Here is a 16371-nt window from a genome sequence, read left to right as displayed (position 1 = left end):
AAGTAAATAACTTTAATTTCCTCACATTATACCCCATCTGCCACTTTATTGCCCACTCACTTAACCTGTCTATATCCCCTTGCAGGCTATTTGTGTCCTCCTCGCAGCTTACTTTTGCACCTAGCTTTGAATCGTCAGCAAACTTGGATATATTGCACTCGGTCTCTACATCTAAGTCACTAATATAGATCGTAAATAGCTGAGGCCCCAGCACTGATCCCTGTGGCACCCCCACTAATTACAGCCTGCCTATCTGAAAATGACCCGTTTATCCCTACTCCCTGTTTTCTGTCCATTAACCAATCCTCTATCCTTGCTAATACATTAACCCCCAACCTAATCTACACCAAAATGTCTAATTAGTGGTGGTGTCTGCTGTGGGAAGAAGGCTTGGTCAGCACAGGGAGTCGAATAGTGCCAAGGGGCTATTTACATTCACCGAAACCATTAGTACAGACGACAGCCTAAATGACGTGCTTGAGTCCTGATGTGGGTCTTCAACCTACAACTTGGGCTCAGAGTTGGGATCGCAACCACCTGAACCAGTCTGGTACTCTGGTGAATAAGGTTGGTACAATCACATGTAAGGGCGGTGCACACTCGATGCCAATTTATGATAATTTTATAGATGTTATTACGTTCTCTGTCTAAGAGTTTCAAGCCAAACTTGTGCTTTTCATAAATTCTTCAGATACGTCACAAAGGTAGTCACAAACATCTGTTGCTATTGTGGTTTTCGACACGGAACATGTATGGCTTTGGTTAGAAAGAAGAATTGCAGTTTGTTTGTTATGGTTCCGATAGAGAATCCCCATGCAAAATGTCCCTTGTAACCCTCTATCTGTTGTCCAGGTGTCCAGGCTAAGCAGTTTCTTACCTCGGATGAGCCTCCAACCGTTTTTCCCCAGCATGCGAACAGCCTCCATGCTCAATTCTTACCCTGTGGAAGCCGCCATGTTGGGTGTAATGGGGGCTCTGTATTGTCTGTGCGGCCGAGTCTTTAGCAGCGGGTGGAAAAGACCAAAGGTTTGCTGGTTTCCCCTCTCTGAAATACTTCTTTTGGAAATAAACAAAATCTATCTTGCTTTCTGAGCAGACGCAATCCCAGATTGCATTACTCGATCATTGCTATCTGCGTTGGTGGGCGTTCCTTATCTGATTGACACTTGATTTTATTTTTCTCTTTCCTGTTGTGTCTTTTTGGAGGGTGAGATGATGATGTCAAATGACAATCATTTTTTTACTTCATCATACTTTTGCTTTATGCTCTGTAGGCCAAGAAACATTACATAATCATAGAACTTACCCTCCTCACAGTTAACATCTAAGAACATAAGAATTAGGAGCAGGAGTTGGCCATTCGGCCCCTCGAGCCTGCTCCGCCATTCAATAAGATCATGGCTGATCTGATCATAGACTCAGCTTCACTTCCCTGCCCGCTCCCCATAATCCTTTACTCCCTTATCTCTCAAAAATCTGTCTATCTCTGCCTTAAATATATTCAATGACCCAGCCTCCACAGCTCTCTGGGGCAGATAATTCCATAGATTTACAACCCTCAGAGAGAAGAAATTTCTCCTCATCTCAGTTTTAAATGGGCGGCCCCTTATTCTAAGACTATGTCCCCTAGTTTTAGTTTCCCTTGCGAGTGGAAATATCTTCTCTGCATCCACCTTGTCGAGCCCCCTCATTATCTTATAAGTTTCAATAAGATCACCTCTCATTCTTCTGAACTCCAATGAATAGAGACCCAACCTATTCAACCTTTCCTCATAAGTCAACCCCCTCATCTCCGGAATCAACCTAGTCCACCTTCTCTGAACAGCCTCCAATGCAAGTATATCTCTGTTTCGGTTTGGTTGCAAATTACTGTTCTGAACATAAGAAATAGGAGCAGGAGTAGGACGCCCGGCCCCTTGAGCCTGCTCTGCCGTTCAACAAGATCATGGCTGATCTTCGGCCTCAACTCCACTTTCCCTCCCAGCCCCCATATCCTTTGATTCCCTTAGAGTCCAAATCGATAAGAACATAAGAAGTAGGAGCCGGAGTAGGCCACATGACTCCTGTTGTTGTAACTGAGGTGATGGACACTCGTTTTGAACCTCTGCAAAGCCTGATGTTTAGATTTGGTTAACCTCAAAGACAATAATGTTCTTCCCGTTGAAAGGGTAAATCAGAGAGGTTTGGTTTCAATCTCTCTCCCTTTCATTAAATATGAAGCATGATTCAGCAAAGGAAACCGCCACTCTTTAACTGTCCTGGTTAAAGTGTTGGGTTGCTCAAGCGTAAATGTTTTAGGGCCTACAGCCACACTGCAACTTGATTTCTCGCCCTCCCGTTATGGTTACAGAAATTAAGGACTAATCACATTGCGGAAATGTTGCTCTCTGTGTGATGCTGTCTCTCTGTGTGTTTTTTTCAGAGTGATTCCTCGATCTATATTGTTTCTTCATCATCCTGTGCATTTTTGTATGTGAAATATTCTCTCTGTGAACGTCCTTTTATTGAATGGATTTCTTTGCAGTGGTTTTGTTTATAGGTAGCTTGGACAAAGTTTCTGACAGAGGTGCACAAGATGTGTTTCCACCCCCTCCCCCGTCAGGCAAAATTACCAATCCCTTTGAAGGAAGGTGGTTGTGAACTCTCTGTGTTAGCTGCATGGGCACCACACAGTACTCGGTAAAATCTGTCCGACTCCCTCAGTTATCAAAGTTGTAGATCTCAACTGTGGTTGCTGCAGAATGGGGATGAATGGTTGCCAACCCTCCAGGATTGGCCTGGAGTTTCCAGGAGATAATCTCCAAGACACCACAAGAGCAAACCACGAGAAAATTTATCTTCAACAAATTCTATTTTCTTTGAACACTTTTATTTAGCAATTATAAAAATATTGGGCAGCGAGGAAAGAAGGCCGTAGAATGACCACTCGGCTAATGAAGAGTCTGTTCACTTTCCGATTGGCGCAGGAAGGCGTTGCTGAATGAGGATTGACACATCAGACGACCAATGGCGGGAGGGTGGAGGCGGGTTTTGTTGACGGCAGAGGTCAGGAAAAGAAAGACTTACATTTATATAGCACCTGTCACAACCACCGGATGTTAGATGAAGTCCTTACTACTAGGGGGATCAAGGGGTATGGCAAGAAAGCAGGAATGGGGTACTGAAGTTGCATGTTCAGCCATGAACTCATTGAATGGCGGTGCAGGCTAGAAGGGCCGAATGGCCTACTCCTGCACCTATTTTCTCTGTTTCTATGTCCCAAAGCGCCTTACAACCAATGAAATGCATTTTGAGGCACAGGTCACCGTTGCAGTGTCGCAAACACAGCAGCCAATTTGCGCACAGCAAGCTCCCAATCGTCTGTTTTAGAGATGTTGATTGAGAGATAAATATTGGCCAGGTCACCAGGGATAATGCCACTGCTCTTCTTTCAAATAGTGCTGTGGGATCTTGTAGGTCCACCTGAGAGATCAGACGGGGCCTTGGTTCAATGTCTCATCGAAAGACGGCACTTCCGACAGTGCAGTGCTTTCTCAGCACTGCACTGGAGTGTCGGGTCTAGATTTTTGTGCTCCAGTCTCTGGAGTGGGACATGAACCCATAACCTTGTGACTCCGAGGTGAGAGTGCTACCCACTGAGCCACAGCTGACACACAAAGAGATAGAAAATCAGAATGCTCCAACTGTTTCCTGTTTCGGGCACCAGATTCATTTACAACCAGATAAAAATAAGCTATTAATGTCCTCAGATAAAAATAAGCTATTAATGTGAAGGCCATAACTAAAATTCAGTTAAAAGATCAAGTAGTTCCAGATAAATGCACGGGTCATGTGATTGAAACCCCTCCCCCAGCAACCAGAGTTGGCAAGCCTTGATGAGCAGAGACGAGGTGCCATTGCTCGAAGGGTGACCATTCCTCGGCCATTTTCGGTACCTGACTAAAAAGCAGCTTTGGACTTTGGGCCTGGCTCTGCAGGACATTCAGCACCTGTTCATAGAGAAAATGGGAGGAGGAGATTTTATTGTTAAAGCACTGGGCAAAATAGCATTGTAATTGCATAGTTAGCACTGATTTCCAGGATAGGAGCAAAATCAGATATTATTTACTTTTTTTTTTACACAGCTGGGTACAGTTTTTGCTATTACAAATTTGTGCTATATTTATTCCTTCCTCTTCCCATCCCTCCCCCCTCCCCCCAGACACAGCTAAATCCCACACTCAGCAAACCTCCACTAGCCAGAAAGACTGGACAGTGTTAAAGTTGAATGGTGGCATCGTAGTTATAGAAACATAGAAAATAGATGCAGGAGTAGGTCATTCGGCCCTTCGAGCCTGCACCACCATTCAATATGATCATGGCTGATCATGCAACTTCAGTATCCCACCCCTGCCTTCTCTCCATAGCCCCCTGATCCCTTTAGCCGTAAGGGACACATCTAACTCCCTTTTGAATATACTCAACGAACCGGACTCAACAACTTTCTGTGGTAGAGAATTCCACAGGTTCACTACTCTCTGGGTGAATAAGTTTCTCCTCGTGTTACTTGACTAATAATCCAGCGACATGAGTTCAAATCCCACCATGGCAGCTGGGGAATTTAAAATTCAGTTAATTAAATAAATCTGGGCTTAAAAAGCTTGTATCACTAATGGTGACCATGAAACTACTGGATTGTCATTTAATTGGATTGGACTAATGTCCTTTAGGGAAGGAAATCTGTTGCCCTTAGCTGACTCCAGACCCACAGCCATGACTCTTACTGCCCTCTGAAATGACCTATCAAGCCACTCAAGGCCAATAAATGCTGGCCCAGCCAGCAATGCCCACATCCCATGAAAGAAAAAACAAATCTATTCTCCAGTGTTATAAAGAATTTTACTGTATTGGGGGGAAAAAAAATGTAATATAAGAATCAAAATTTTGGGGAAGTTAAAGCAAAATTAATGACCACATACAGTTATTATACTGCTGTGAGCTGTTACACAGAATACACCGGGTAGGTGAGTGGGCTGCTCCTCTTATTAGGCAGTCCCTCGGAGTCGAAGATGACTTGCTTCCACACTAATACGAGTTCTCGGGTGACTGATGAGTCCAATGCGGGACCTACACTCTCTGTCACAGGTGGGGCAGACGGTGGTTGAAGGGACGGGTGGGTGGGGTGCTTAGGTTGTCGTGCGCTCTTTCCGCTGTTTGTGCTTGTTGGTGTGCTCCCGGCGAAGAGTCTCGAGGTGTTCGGTACATTCCCGGATGTTTCTCATCCACTTTGAGTGGTCTTGGGCCAGGGATTCCCAGGTGTCGGTGGGGATGTTGCACTTTTTCAAAGAGGCTTTGGGGGTGTCCTTGAAGCGTTTCCTCTGCCCACCTGGGGCTCGCTTGTCGTGTCGGAGCTCTGAGTAGAGCGTTTATTTTGGGAGTCTAGTATCGGGCATGCGGACGATGTGGCCTGTCCATCGGAGCTGATCGAGAGTGGTCAAAGCTTCGATGCTGGGGATATTGGCCTGAGCGAGAACACTGATGTGTTGGTGCGCCTACCCTGCCAATGGATTTGCAGGATCTTGCAGAGGTTGCATTGGTGGTACTTCTCCAGTGCTTTGAGGTACCTGCTGTACATAGACCATGGCTCTGAAGCATATAGAAGGATGATTATCACTACTGCTCTGTAGACCATGAGCTTGGTGCCGGGTTTGAGGTCCTGGTCTTCAAAACACTCTCTTCCTCAGGCGACCGAAGGCTGCATTGGCACACTGAAGGCAGTGTTGAACTTCATTATCGAGGTCTGCCCTTGTTGACAGTAGGCTCCCAAGAAATGGAAAATGGTCCAAGTTATCCAAGGCCTCATCATGGATCTTGATAATCGGGGGGCAGTACTGTGTGGCAGGGGCAGGTTGGTAGAGAACCTTTGTCTTACGGATGTTTAGTGTAAGGCCCATACTCTCATACACTTCGGTGAAAGTGTTGACGATGGTTTGGAGTTCGACCTTCGAGTGTGCGCAGACGCAAGTATCATCTGCATACTGTAATTCAATGACCGAGAATGGGATAACCTTGGATCTGGACTGGAGGTGATGGAGGTTGAACAATTTCTCATTTGTTCTGTAGATTAGCTCCACTCCAGCGGGGTTTATTGAGGGTGAGATGGAGCATTGCAGCAAGAAGATCGAAAAGAACGTTGGTGCAATGACACACCGTTACTTGACCCCGGTCTGGACGTGGATTGGGTCTGTGGTGGATCCGTTGGTCAGGATCACGGCTTGCATGTCATCGCGAAGCAGGTGGAGGATGGTGACAAACTTTCGAGGGCAGTCGAATTTGAGGAGGACACTCCATAATCCCTCACGGTTGACAGTGTCAAAGGCCTTTGTGAGGTCAAAGAAGGCCATGTACAGTGGTTGGTGCTGTTCCCTGCATTTCTCTTGTATTTGACGTGCGGTGAAGATCATGTCCATTGTGCCCCTTCCGCCTTGCGACTCTGGGAGGAGCTCTTCAGCTACTGGGAGAAGGCGATTGAGGAGGATTCTTGCGATGACTTTCCCAGTGGCAGACAGCAGGGAAACTCCTCTGTAATTACCGCAATCGGACTTGTCACCTTTCTTGAAGATGGTCACGATTACAGCATCTCTGAGATCCCCTGGCATATTCTCCTCCTTCCAAATAAGAGAAATGAGTTCATGGATTTGCACCAATAGTGTTTCTCCCTGTCATGCTTTAGTGCTTCGGTGGGGATTCCATCTGCTCCTGAGGCCTTGTTGTTCTTCAGTTGGCAGGTGGCCTTTTCAAACTCATGCCGGGCTGGGGTTGTGCTGAGGTGGTGGCGGGTAGCATGCTGCGGGATGGAATCGAGGACACTCACGTTGAAAACAGAGTCTCGGTTAAGGAGATCTTCGAAGTGCTCCTTCCAGCGGGCACTGACTGCCTCTCTGTCCTTGATGAGCACCTCTCCATTCTTGGCCCTTGGGGTAGGACCTTGGGTGCTTGGGCCATAGATGGTTTTGTCGGCGCTATACAATCCACGCACGTTGAGGCTGCTCCTCCACAATGGAACAAACTCCTTTTATTTGCAAAATTGTGGGATTTTATTCATGGCACCAAACAAAGGATTTTCTTACAAGCATAGAATCTTACAGCACAGAAAGAGGCCATTCGGCCCATCGTGCCTGTGCCTGCTCTTTGAAAGAGCTAACTAATCAGCCCCACTCACTTCGCTGCTCATTACCCAATTTTTTCCTTTTCGAGTATACAATGCTTTTTTTGTAAAGTTGAAACCAGTTGTAAAAATTAGCCATGTTTGACAAGGGTGGCTTTCTTCCCTCTCCGGCCATTGTGACGGTCCTCGCAAGCAAAGCTCCACTGTATTGAACTGCAGACAGACTGATTTTCCCCATCCTAAGCTAGGTGACCTTGTTTGCTAGTCAAGTAAGCAGTCATACTGCTGACACAAATGGCTATAATAGAAACATAGAAACCTGCACCGCCATTCAATGAGTTCATGGCTGAACATGCAACTTCAGTACCCCATTCCTGCTTTCTCACCATACCCCTTGATTCCTCTAGTAGTAAGGACTTCATCTAACTCCTTTTTGAATATATTCAGTGAATTGGCCTCAACAACTTTCTGTGGTAGAGAATTCCACAGGTTCACCACTCTCTGGGTGAAGAAATTCCTCCTCATCTCGGTCCTAAATGGCTTCCCCCTTATCCTTAGACTGTGTCCCTTGGTTCTGGACTTCCCCAACATTGGGAACATTCTTCCTGCATCTAACCTGTCTAACCCCGTCAGAATTTTAAACGTTTCTATGAGGTCCCCTCTCATTCTTCTGAACTCCAGTGAATACAAGCCCAGTTGATCCAGTCTTTCTTGATATGTCAGTCCCGCCATCCCAGGAATCAGTCTGATGAACCTTCGCTGCACGCCCTCAATAGCAAGAATATCCTTCCTCAGGTTAGGAGACCAAAACTGTACACAATACTCCAGGTGTGGCCTCACCAAGGCCCTGTACAACTGTAGCAACACCTCCCTGCCCCTGTACTCAAATCCCCTTGCTATGAAGGCCAACATGCCATTTGCTTTCTTAACCGCCTGCTGTACCTGCATGCCAACCTTCAATGACTGATGTACCATGACACCCAGGTCTCTTTGCACCTCCCCTTTTCCTAATCTGTCACCATTCAGATAATAGTCTGTCTCCCTGTTTTTACCACCAAAGTGGATAACCTCACATTTATCCACATTATACTTCATCTGCCATGCATTTGCCCACTCACCTAACCTATCCAAGTCGCTCTGCAGCCTCACAGCATCCTCCTCGCAGCTCACACTGCCACCCAACTTAGTGTCATCCGCAAATTTGGAGATACTACATTTAATCCCCTTGTGTAAATCATTAATGTATAGTGTAAACAGCTGGGGCCCCAGCACAGAACCTTGCGGTACCCCACTAGTTAATATACATATAATAGAATAATACCTCTTGTGAAATCCATTCAGAAGACCCAAGTTTGAGTTTTCAGTTCTGACTGTCACGCATTGTTTCAATGTTCGATTGATCCTAATGGATGAGGTTTCTCCAGCCTGCTAGATGGAACCCTTTTGCTATAGTAGACTTTTGGGGAGGAAAGAGGACTTAGAAGGAAAATCCCGAGGATAATCATGCCCAGCAAAGCACCTGCAACAATAAACTTGCATTTATATAGCGCCTTTAACATAGTAAACTGTCCCTAGCTGTTTACATTGTACATTAATGATTTAGACGACGGGATTAAATGTAGTATCTGCAAATTTGCGGATGACACTAAGTTGGGTGGCAGTGTGAGCTGCGAGGAGGATGCTGTGAGGCTGCAGAGCGACTTGGATAGGTTAGGTGAGTGGGCAAATGCATGGCAGATGAAGTATAATGTGGATAAATGTGAGGTTATCCACTTTGGTGGTAAAAACAGAGAGACAGACTATTATCTGAATGGTGACAGACTAGGAAAAGGGGAGGTGCAAAGAGACCTGGGTGTCATGGTACATCAGTCATTGAAGGTTGGCATGCAGGTACAGCAGGTGGTTAAGAAAGCAAATGGCATGTTGGCCTTCATAGCAAGGGGATTTGAATACAGGGGCAGGGAGGTATTGCTACAGTTGTACAGGGCATTGGTGAGGCCACACCTGGAGTATTGTGCACAGTTTTGGTCTCCTAACCTGAGGAAGGACATTCTTGCTATTGAGGGAGTGCAGCGAAAGTTCACCAGGCTGATTCCCGGGATGGCGGGACTGACATATCAAGAAAGACTGGATCAACTGGGCTTGTATTCACTGGAGTTCAGAAGAATGAGAGGGGACCTCATAGAAACATTTAAAATTCTGACGGGGTTAGACAGGTTAGATGCAGGAAGAATGTTCCCAATGTTGGGGAAGTCCAGAACCAGGGGTCACAGTCTAAGGATAAGGGGTAAGCCATTTAGGACCGAGATGCGGAGGAACTTCTTCACCCAGAGAGTGGTGAACCTGTGGAATTCTCTACCACAGAAAGTTGTTGAGGCCAATTCACTAAATATATTCAAAAAGGAGTTAGATGAGGTCCTTACTACTAGGGGGATCAAGGGGTATGGCGAGAAAGCAGGAATGGGGTACTGAAGTTGCATGTTCAGCCATGAACTCATTGAATGGCGGTGCAGGCTAGAAGGGCCGAATGGCCTACTCCTGCACCTATTATCTATGTTTCACAGGAGTGTTATCAAACAAAATATGATACCGAGTCACATGAGGAGATATTAGCGCAGATGACCAAAAGCTTGGTCAAAGAGGTAGGTTTTAAGGAGCGCCTTAAAGGAGAAAAGAGCGGTAGTGAGGTTTAGGGAGGGAGTTCCAGAGCTTAGTGCTTCGGCAGCTGAACCCACGGCCACCAATGGTGGAGCGATTAAAATTGGGGATGCTCAAGAGGCCAGAATTGGAAGAGCGTAGAGATCTCGGCAGGTTTTAGGGCTGGAGAAGATCACAGAGATATATACAATCTGTATTAATGACTTGGAGGAAGGGACCGAATGTAACGTAGCCAAGTTTGCTGACGATACAAAGATGTCAGGAGGACACAAAAAATCTGCAAAAGGACAGACAGGCTAAGTGAGTGGACAAAAATTTGGCAGATGGAGTATAATGTTAGAAAGTGTGAGGTCATGCACTTTGGCAGCAAAAAAAATCAAAGAGCAAGTTATTATTTAAATGGTGAAAGATTGCAAAGTGCTGCAGTACAGCGGGACCTGGGAGTACTTGTGCAAGAAACACAAAAGGTTAGTATGCAGGTACAGCAAGTGATCAGGAAGGCCAATGGTATCTTGGCTTTTACTGCAAAGAGGATGGAGTATAAAAGCAGGGAAGTCTTGCTACAGCTATACAAGGTATTGGTGAGGCCACACCTGAAATACTGCGTGCAGTTTTGGTTTCCATATTTACGAAAGGATATACTTGCTTTGGAGGCAGTTCAGAGAAGGTTCACTAGGTTGATTCCGGGGATGAGGGGGTTTACTTATGAGGAAAGGTTGAGTAGGTTGGGCCTCTACTCATTGGAATTCAGAAGAATGAGAGGTGATCTTATCAAAACGTATAAGATTATGAGGGGGCTTGACAGGGTGAATGCAGAAAGGATGTTTCCATTGATGGAGGAGACTAGAACTAGAGGGCATGATCTTAGAATAAGGGGCCGCCCATTTAAAACAGAGATGAGGAGAAATTTCTTCTCTCAGTGGGTTGTAAATCTGTGGAATTCGCTGCCTCAGAGAGCTGTGGAAGCTGGAACATTGAATAAATTTGAGACAGAAATAGACAGTTTCTTAAACAATAGGGGGATAAAGGGTTATAGAGAGTGGGCAGGGAAGTGGAGCTGAATCCATGATCAGATCAGCCATGATCGTATTAAATGACGGAGCAGGCTCGAGGGGCCATAAGCCTACTCCTGCTCCTATTTCTTATGTTCTTATATACCCATTGCTCACCAATAATTCAGGAGTATCTGCTAATGTTTTGAATTGTTTGTGTGTGTGAGTGCCCCTTTGAGGCAGCGAGTGGTGCCCATGGAGCCTTTACCCACCTTTCCTGATCTTATTTGGAACGATTTTCACACCAGCAACAACATTAAAAATAAAATCTACAAACCAAAAACAAATTGTGCTAACTATTTAAAGAGAACTGTGAACGGTTAGCAGCTAATGTGCTCCTTGTGTTACAGGAGGAGTTCTGCTATCCCGTGGAGTGTCTGGCTCTGACTGTGGAGGAAGTGATGCACATCCGACAAGTCTTAGTGAAAGCAGAACTGGAGAAGTACCAGCAGTACAAAGATGTCTATATGGCCCTGAAGAAGGGAAAGGTTTGTTTAGTCCTTTGAAGAGATTTGTTTCAACCAGTTTGTCAATCCCCCTCATTATTCTTCGTGATGACCGTACTTTTTTATATATATATTTCTCCATAAAACATTTTTTTTAACATTTTGCAATTTTCCCCCTTGCTCCATTCCCCTCTTCCCACTCTGTGGGAGAATCGTATAGTCCATCAAGGCCTAGAAATTAGATCGCGCAGCACCCATTTTTAGAGTGAGAATGGTAGGGTAGTGGTTATGTTATTGGACTAGTAAACCAGAGGCCTGTACTAAAGATCCAGAAACATGAGTTCAGATCCCACCACAGCAGCTGGGGAATTTAAATTCAGTGAAATAAATCTGGAATCAAAAGCTAGTATCAGTGATGGTGAACATGTAACTGCTGGACTGTTGTAAAAACCGATTTGGTTCACTAAGGTCCCTTAGGGAAGGAAATCTGCTGTCCTTACCCGGTCGGGCCTATATGTGACTCCAGACCCACAGCAATGTGGTTGACTCTTAACTGCCCTCTGAAATGGCCTAGCAAGCCACTTTAGGGCAATTCGGTATGGGCAGTTGGCCTTGCCACTGATGCCCACATCCCATGAATGAATTGGGAAAAAAAGGATGCTGAAGGGTCCCATATGAACGTCACTCGTTCCATGATGGATATGCGCCCTCATCATATTAGCTAAGGAGCCCTGTAGTGTCCAGGGCACCCATCTGAAACAGGGGTCAGGCCCATTCCTGCGCAAACCCAGGACCTAAGGCCCGTTTCCAATATTGGATAGTGCCTGCCCACAGCACGCATGTTAAGGCGAACAGCAGCCTTTAAAGGAACCGCTAATGCTGTCACCCGTAGCAAATCTTTCCTTACCGCAATGTGGAGCCAGCAGGAGCACTTTAAAACTGTGGGTTGCTGTGGACCACTCAATCTCCATGTGCCCCCATCCCCAACACACCGTAGGTCCGGTCCCTGCATCCCTACTGGCCAATCTTCGTTAACTTTACGGCCAGCACATATAAGAACATAATAATTAGGAGCAGGAGTAGGCCATTCGGCCCCTCAAGCCTGCTTCGCCATTCAATAAGATCAAGGCTGATCTTCAAGTTCAACACTTTCCTGCACTATTCCCATATCCCTTGATTCCCCTATTATTCAAAAATCTTTTGATCTCTGTCTTGAATATACTCAATGATCGAGCATCCACAACCCTCCGCGGTAAAGAATTACAAAGATTCACAACCTTTTGAGTGAAGATATTTCTCCTGATTTCAGTCCTAAATGGTCGACCCCTTATCCTGAGACCATAACCCTAGTTCCCCTTTTGAGAAGAAAGAAAGACTTGCATTTCTATAGCGCCTTTCACGACCAATGGAGATTTACAGCCAATGAAGAACATTTTTTTGGAGTGTAGTCATTGTTAAATGTAGGAGACGTGACAGCCAATTTGCTGCCACAGCAAGCTCCCACAAACAGCAATGTGATAATGCCCAGATAATCTGTTTTTGTAATGAGGATTGAGCGATAAATATTGGCCAGGACACCGGGGATACCTCCCCTGCTCTTCTTCGAAATAGTGCCGTGGGATCTTTTACAGCCATCTGAGAGAGCAGACGGGGCCTCGGTTTAAAGTTTCATCTGAAAGGTGGCACCTCCGATAGTGCAGTGCTCCTTCAGCACTGCACTGTGACGCAGAAGTGTTTTATTTGGAGTGCGATGAGAGGAAACAACCACAGGCCCCCTTGAAAGCTGCTGAAGGAATTTTTCTGACCGTCTACTAAGGCACTAACTGTTTACAGAGCAATAATCCTGCCTCCCTATTCACATAACGTCTCCATTCCAGTGTGAGTTAAAAAGGAAAGCCTCACAATCAGATCACCATTCCTATTCTTGCTATTATTCTTCACACATACACTTTATTCCTTCACGTACCGTTTGTCACCACAGTGCTAGCCTTTGACCAACTCCCTGCATGGTAGAATACAAGGGCATCCTTTGTTGGGTCCATGGTATCCTGGCCAATATTCATCCCTCACATCAACATTGCTAAAACATATTATCTGTTCATGATCACATTGCTGTTTGTGGAAGCTTGCTGTGCGCAAGTTGCCTGATGAGTTTCCCGACATTACAACAGTGACTACACTCCAAAAGTTCTTCATTGGCTGTAAAGCACTTTGAGGATTCCTGAAGTCATGAAAGGCGCCATAATCCCAGCCATGGCAGAACAGTACGCACACATTCACAGGACACGGCACATCTTTAAAAATCAAAGATCCAATCACATAAATGTAAACTTCAGCTTCAAACTGGATAAAATGAATTTCCGCACTCTCCAATACTCAGCGACAGCGTCAAACTTTCGGATCCCTGTGCCAGAATTAGGTAGCATAGTGGTTATGCTACTGAACTAGTAATCCAGAGGCCTGGACTAATGATCCGGAGAGGTGTGTTCAAATCCCACCATAGCAGCTGGGGAATTTAAATTCAGTTAATTAAATAAACCTGGAATTTAAAACAAAAACCAGTATCAGTAATAGTGACCATGAAACTACCGGATTGTCGTTAAAAACCCATCTGGAAGGAAACTGCCGTCCTTACCTGGTCTGGCCTATATGTGACTCCAGACCCACAGCAATGTAGTTGACTCTTAACTGTGGCTAACAAGGGAAATTAAGGACAGTGCTAAATCCAAGGAAGAGGCATATAAATTGGTCAGAAAAAGCAGCAAACCTGAGGACTGGGGGAAATTTAGAATTCAGCAGAGAAGGAAAAAGGGTTTAATTAGGAGGGGGAAAATAGAGTATGAGAGGAAGTTTGCTGGGAACATAAAAACTGACTGCAAAAGCTTCGAGATATGTGAAGAGAAAAAGATTAGTGAAGACAAACATAGGTCCCTTGCAGTCAGATTCAGATGAATTTATAATGAAAGACAAAGAAATGGCATACCAGTTGAACAAATACTTTGGTTCTGTCTTCACGAAGGAAGACACAAATAACCTTCCGGCAATACTAGGGAACCGAGAATCTAGTGAGAAGGAGGAACTGAACGAAATTCTTATTAAACTGTGTTGGGGAAATTGAAGGCCGATAAATCCCCGGGGCCTGATAGTCTGCATCCCAGAGTACTTAAGGAAGTGGCCCTAGAAATAGTGGATGCATTGGTGATCATTTTCCAACAGTCTGTAGACTCTGGATCAGTTCCTATGGACTGGAGGGTAGCTAATGTAACACCACTTTTTAAAAAAGGAGGGAGAGAGAAAACGGGTAATTATAGACCGGTTAGCCTGACATCAATAGTGGGGAAACTGTTGGAATCAATTATTAAAAATGAAATAGCAGCACATTTGGAAAGCAGTGACAGGACCGGTCCAAATCAGCATGGATTTCTGAAAGGGAAATCATACTTGACAAATTTTCTAGAATTTTTTGAGGATGTAACTAGTAGAGTGGACAAGGGAGAACCAGTGGATGTAGTGTATTTGGACTTTCAAAAGGCTTTTGACAAGGTCCCACACAAGAGATTGGTGTACAAAATTAAGGCACATGATATTGGGGGTAATGTACTGACGTGGATAGAGAACTGGTTGGCAGACAGGAAGCAGAAAGTCGGGATAAACGGGTCCTTTTCAGAATGGCAGGCAGTGACTAGTGGGGTGCCGCAGGGCTCAGTGCTGGGACCCCAGCTATTTACAATATACATTAATGATTTAGATGAAGGAATTGAGTGTAATATCTCCAAGTTTGCGGATGACACTAAGTTCGGTGGCGGTGTGAGGAGGACGCTAAGAGGCTGCAGGGTGACTTGGACAGGTTAGGTGAGTGGGCAAATGCATGGCAGATGCAGTATAATGTGGATAAATGTGAGGTGATCCACTTTGGGGGAAAAAACACGAAGCCAGAATATTATCTGAATGGCGGCAGATTAGGAAAAAGGGAGATGCAACGGGACCTGGGTGTCATGGTACATCAGTCATTGAAAGCTGGCATGCAGGTACAGCAGGCGGTGAAGAAGGCAAATGGTATATTGGCCTTCATAGCTAGGGGATTTGAGTATAGGAGCAGGGAGGTCTTACTGCAGTCGTACAGGGCCTTGGTGAGGCCTCACCTGGAATATTGTGTTCCGTTTTGGTCTCCTAATCTGAGGAAGGACATTCTTGCTATTGAGGGAGTGCAGCGAAGGTTCACCAGACTGATTCCCGGGATGGCAGGACTGACATATGAGGAGAGACTGGATCAATTGGGCCTGTATTCACTGGAGTTTAGAAGGATGAGAGGGGATCTCATAGAAACATATAAAATTCTGACAGGGTGGGACAGGTTAGATAGAGGAAGAATGGGGAAGTCCAGAACCAGGGGTCACAGTCTAAGGATAAGGGGTAAGCAGTTGTGTTCTTGACACAGATGAGACTGCACACAGGGAGGTTAAAGTAACAGTGACCTCAGTCTTTATTAAGACACTCCAGAGTGAGGAACAGGCCTTAGGGGCCGGCTTATATACAATGCTCCCAAGGGATGCTGGGATAACTTGGGACTTCAGGGGATGCGCTCCCTGGTGGCAGAAACATAGAAACATAGAAAATAGGTGCAGGAGCAGGCCATTCAGCCCTTCTAGCCTGCACCGCCATTCAATGAGTTCATGGCTGAACATGAAACTTCAGTACCCCCTTCCTGCTTTCTCGCCATAACCCTTGATCCCCCGAGTAGTAAGGACTTCATCTAACTCCCTTTTGAATATATTTAGTGAATTGGCCTCAACTACTTTCTGTGGTAGAGAATTCCACAGGTTCACCACTCTCTGGGTGAAGAAGTTTCTCCTCATCTCGGTCCTAAATGGCTTTATGGGAGTGCATGCTTTACAAATACACAACATCACTCCCCCCTCCAAAGTCAAAGTGAAAACTATTTACAAGGTGAGGCGGTCGGGAGCCTTTCTTTCCCTGGTGGACCGCCTCGGTACAAATGTCTGTTCTGGTGTGTTGGCTGTGCCCTCGCTGGGCTGGTGTGTTGTTGGCCCTGCAGGGCTGCTGGGTG

General features: G+C 45.5%; 1 protein-coding gene across 4 annotated transcripts in view; it reads left to right on the top strand.

The window, feature by feature from the left end:
• Positions 1–16371, top strand: part of LOC139277661 (protein spire homolog 1-like) — a 377805-nt gene that overhangs the window by 330986 nt on the left and 30448 nt on the right. For 2 of the 4 annotated variants that reach the window (XM_070896440.1, XM_070896429.1), the window contains exons 12-13: positions 853–1026; positions 11208–11345. In XM_070896440.1, coding sequence (XP_070752541.1) covers positions 853–1026; positions 11208–11345 — 312 coding nt within the window. The remainder of the gene's footprint in view (positions 1–852; positions 1027–11207; positions 11346–16371) is intronic. The other 2 variants (XM_070896458.1, XM_070896449.1) reach the window with 1 other exon arrangement.

The sequence above is a fragment of the Pristiophorus japonicus genome, chromosome 1 (assembly GCF_044704955.1).
Source record: "Pristiophorus japonicus isolate sPriJap1 chromosome 1, sPriJap1.hap1, whole genome shotgun sequence".
Taxonomy (NCBI): domain Eukaryota; kingdom Metazoa; phylum Chordata; class Chondrichthyes; family Pristiophoridae; genus Pristiophorus; species Pristiophorus japonicus.
Note: the sequence above shows the minus strand (reverse complement) of the source record. Positions and strands in the feature narration are given on the sequence as shown.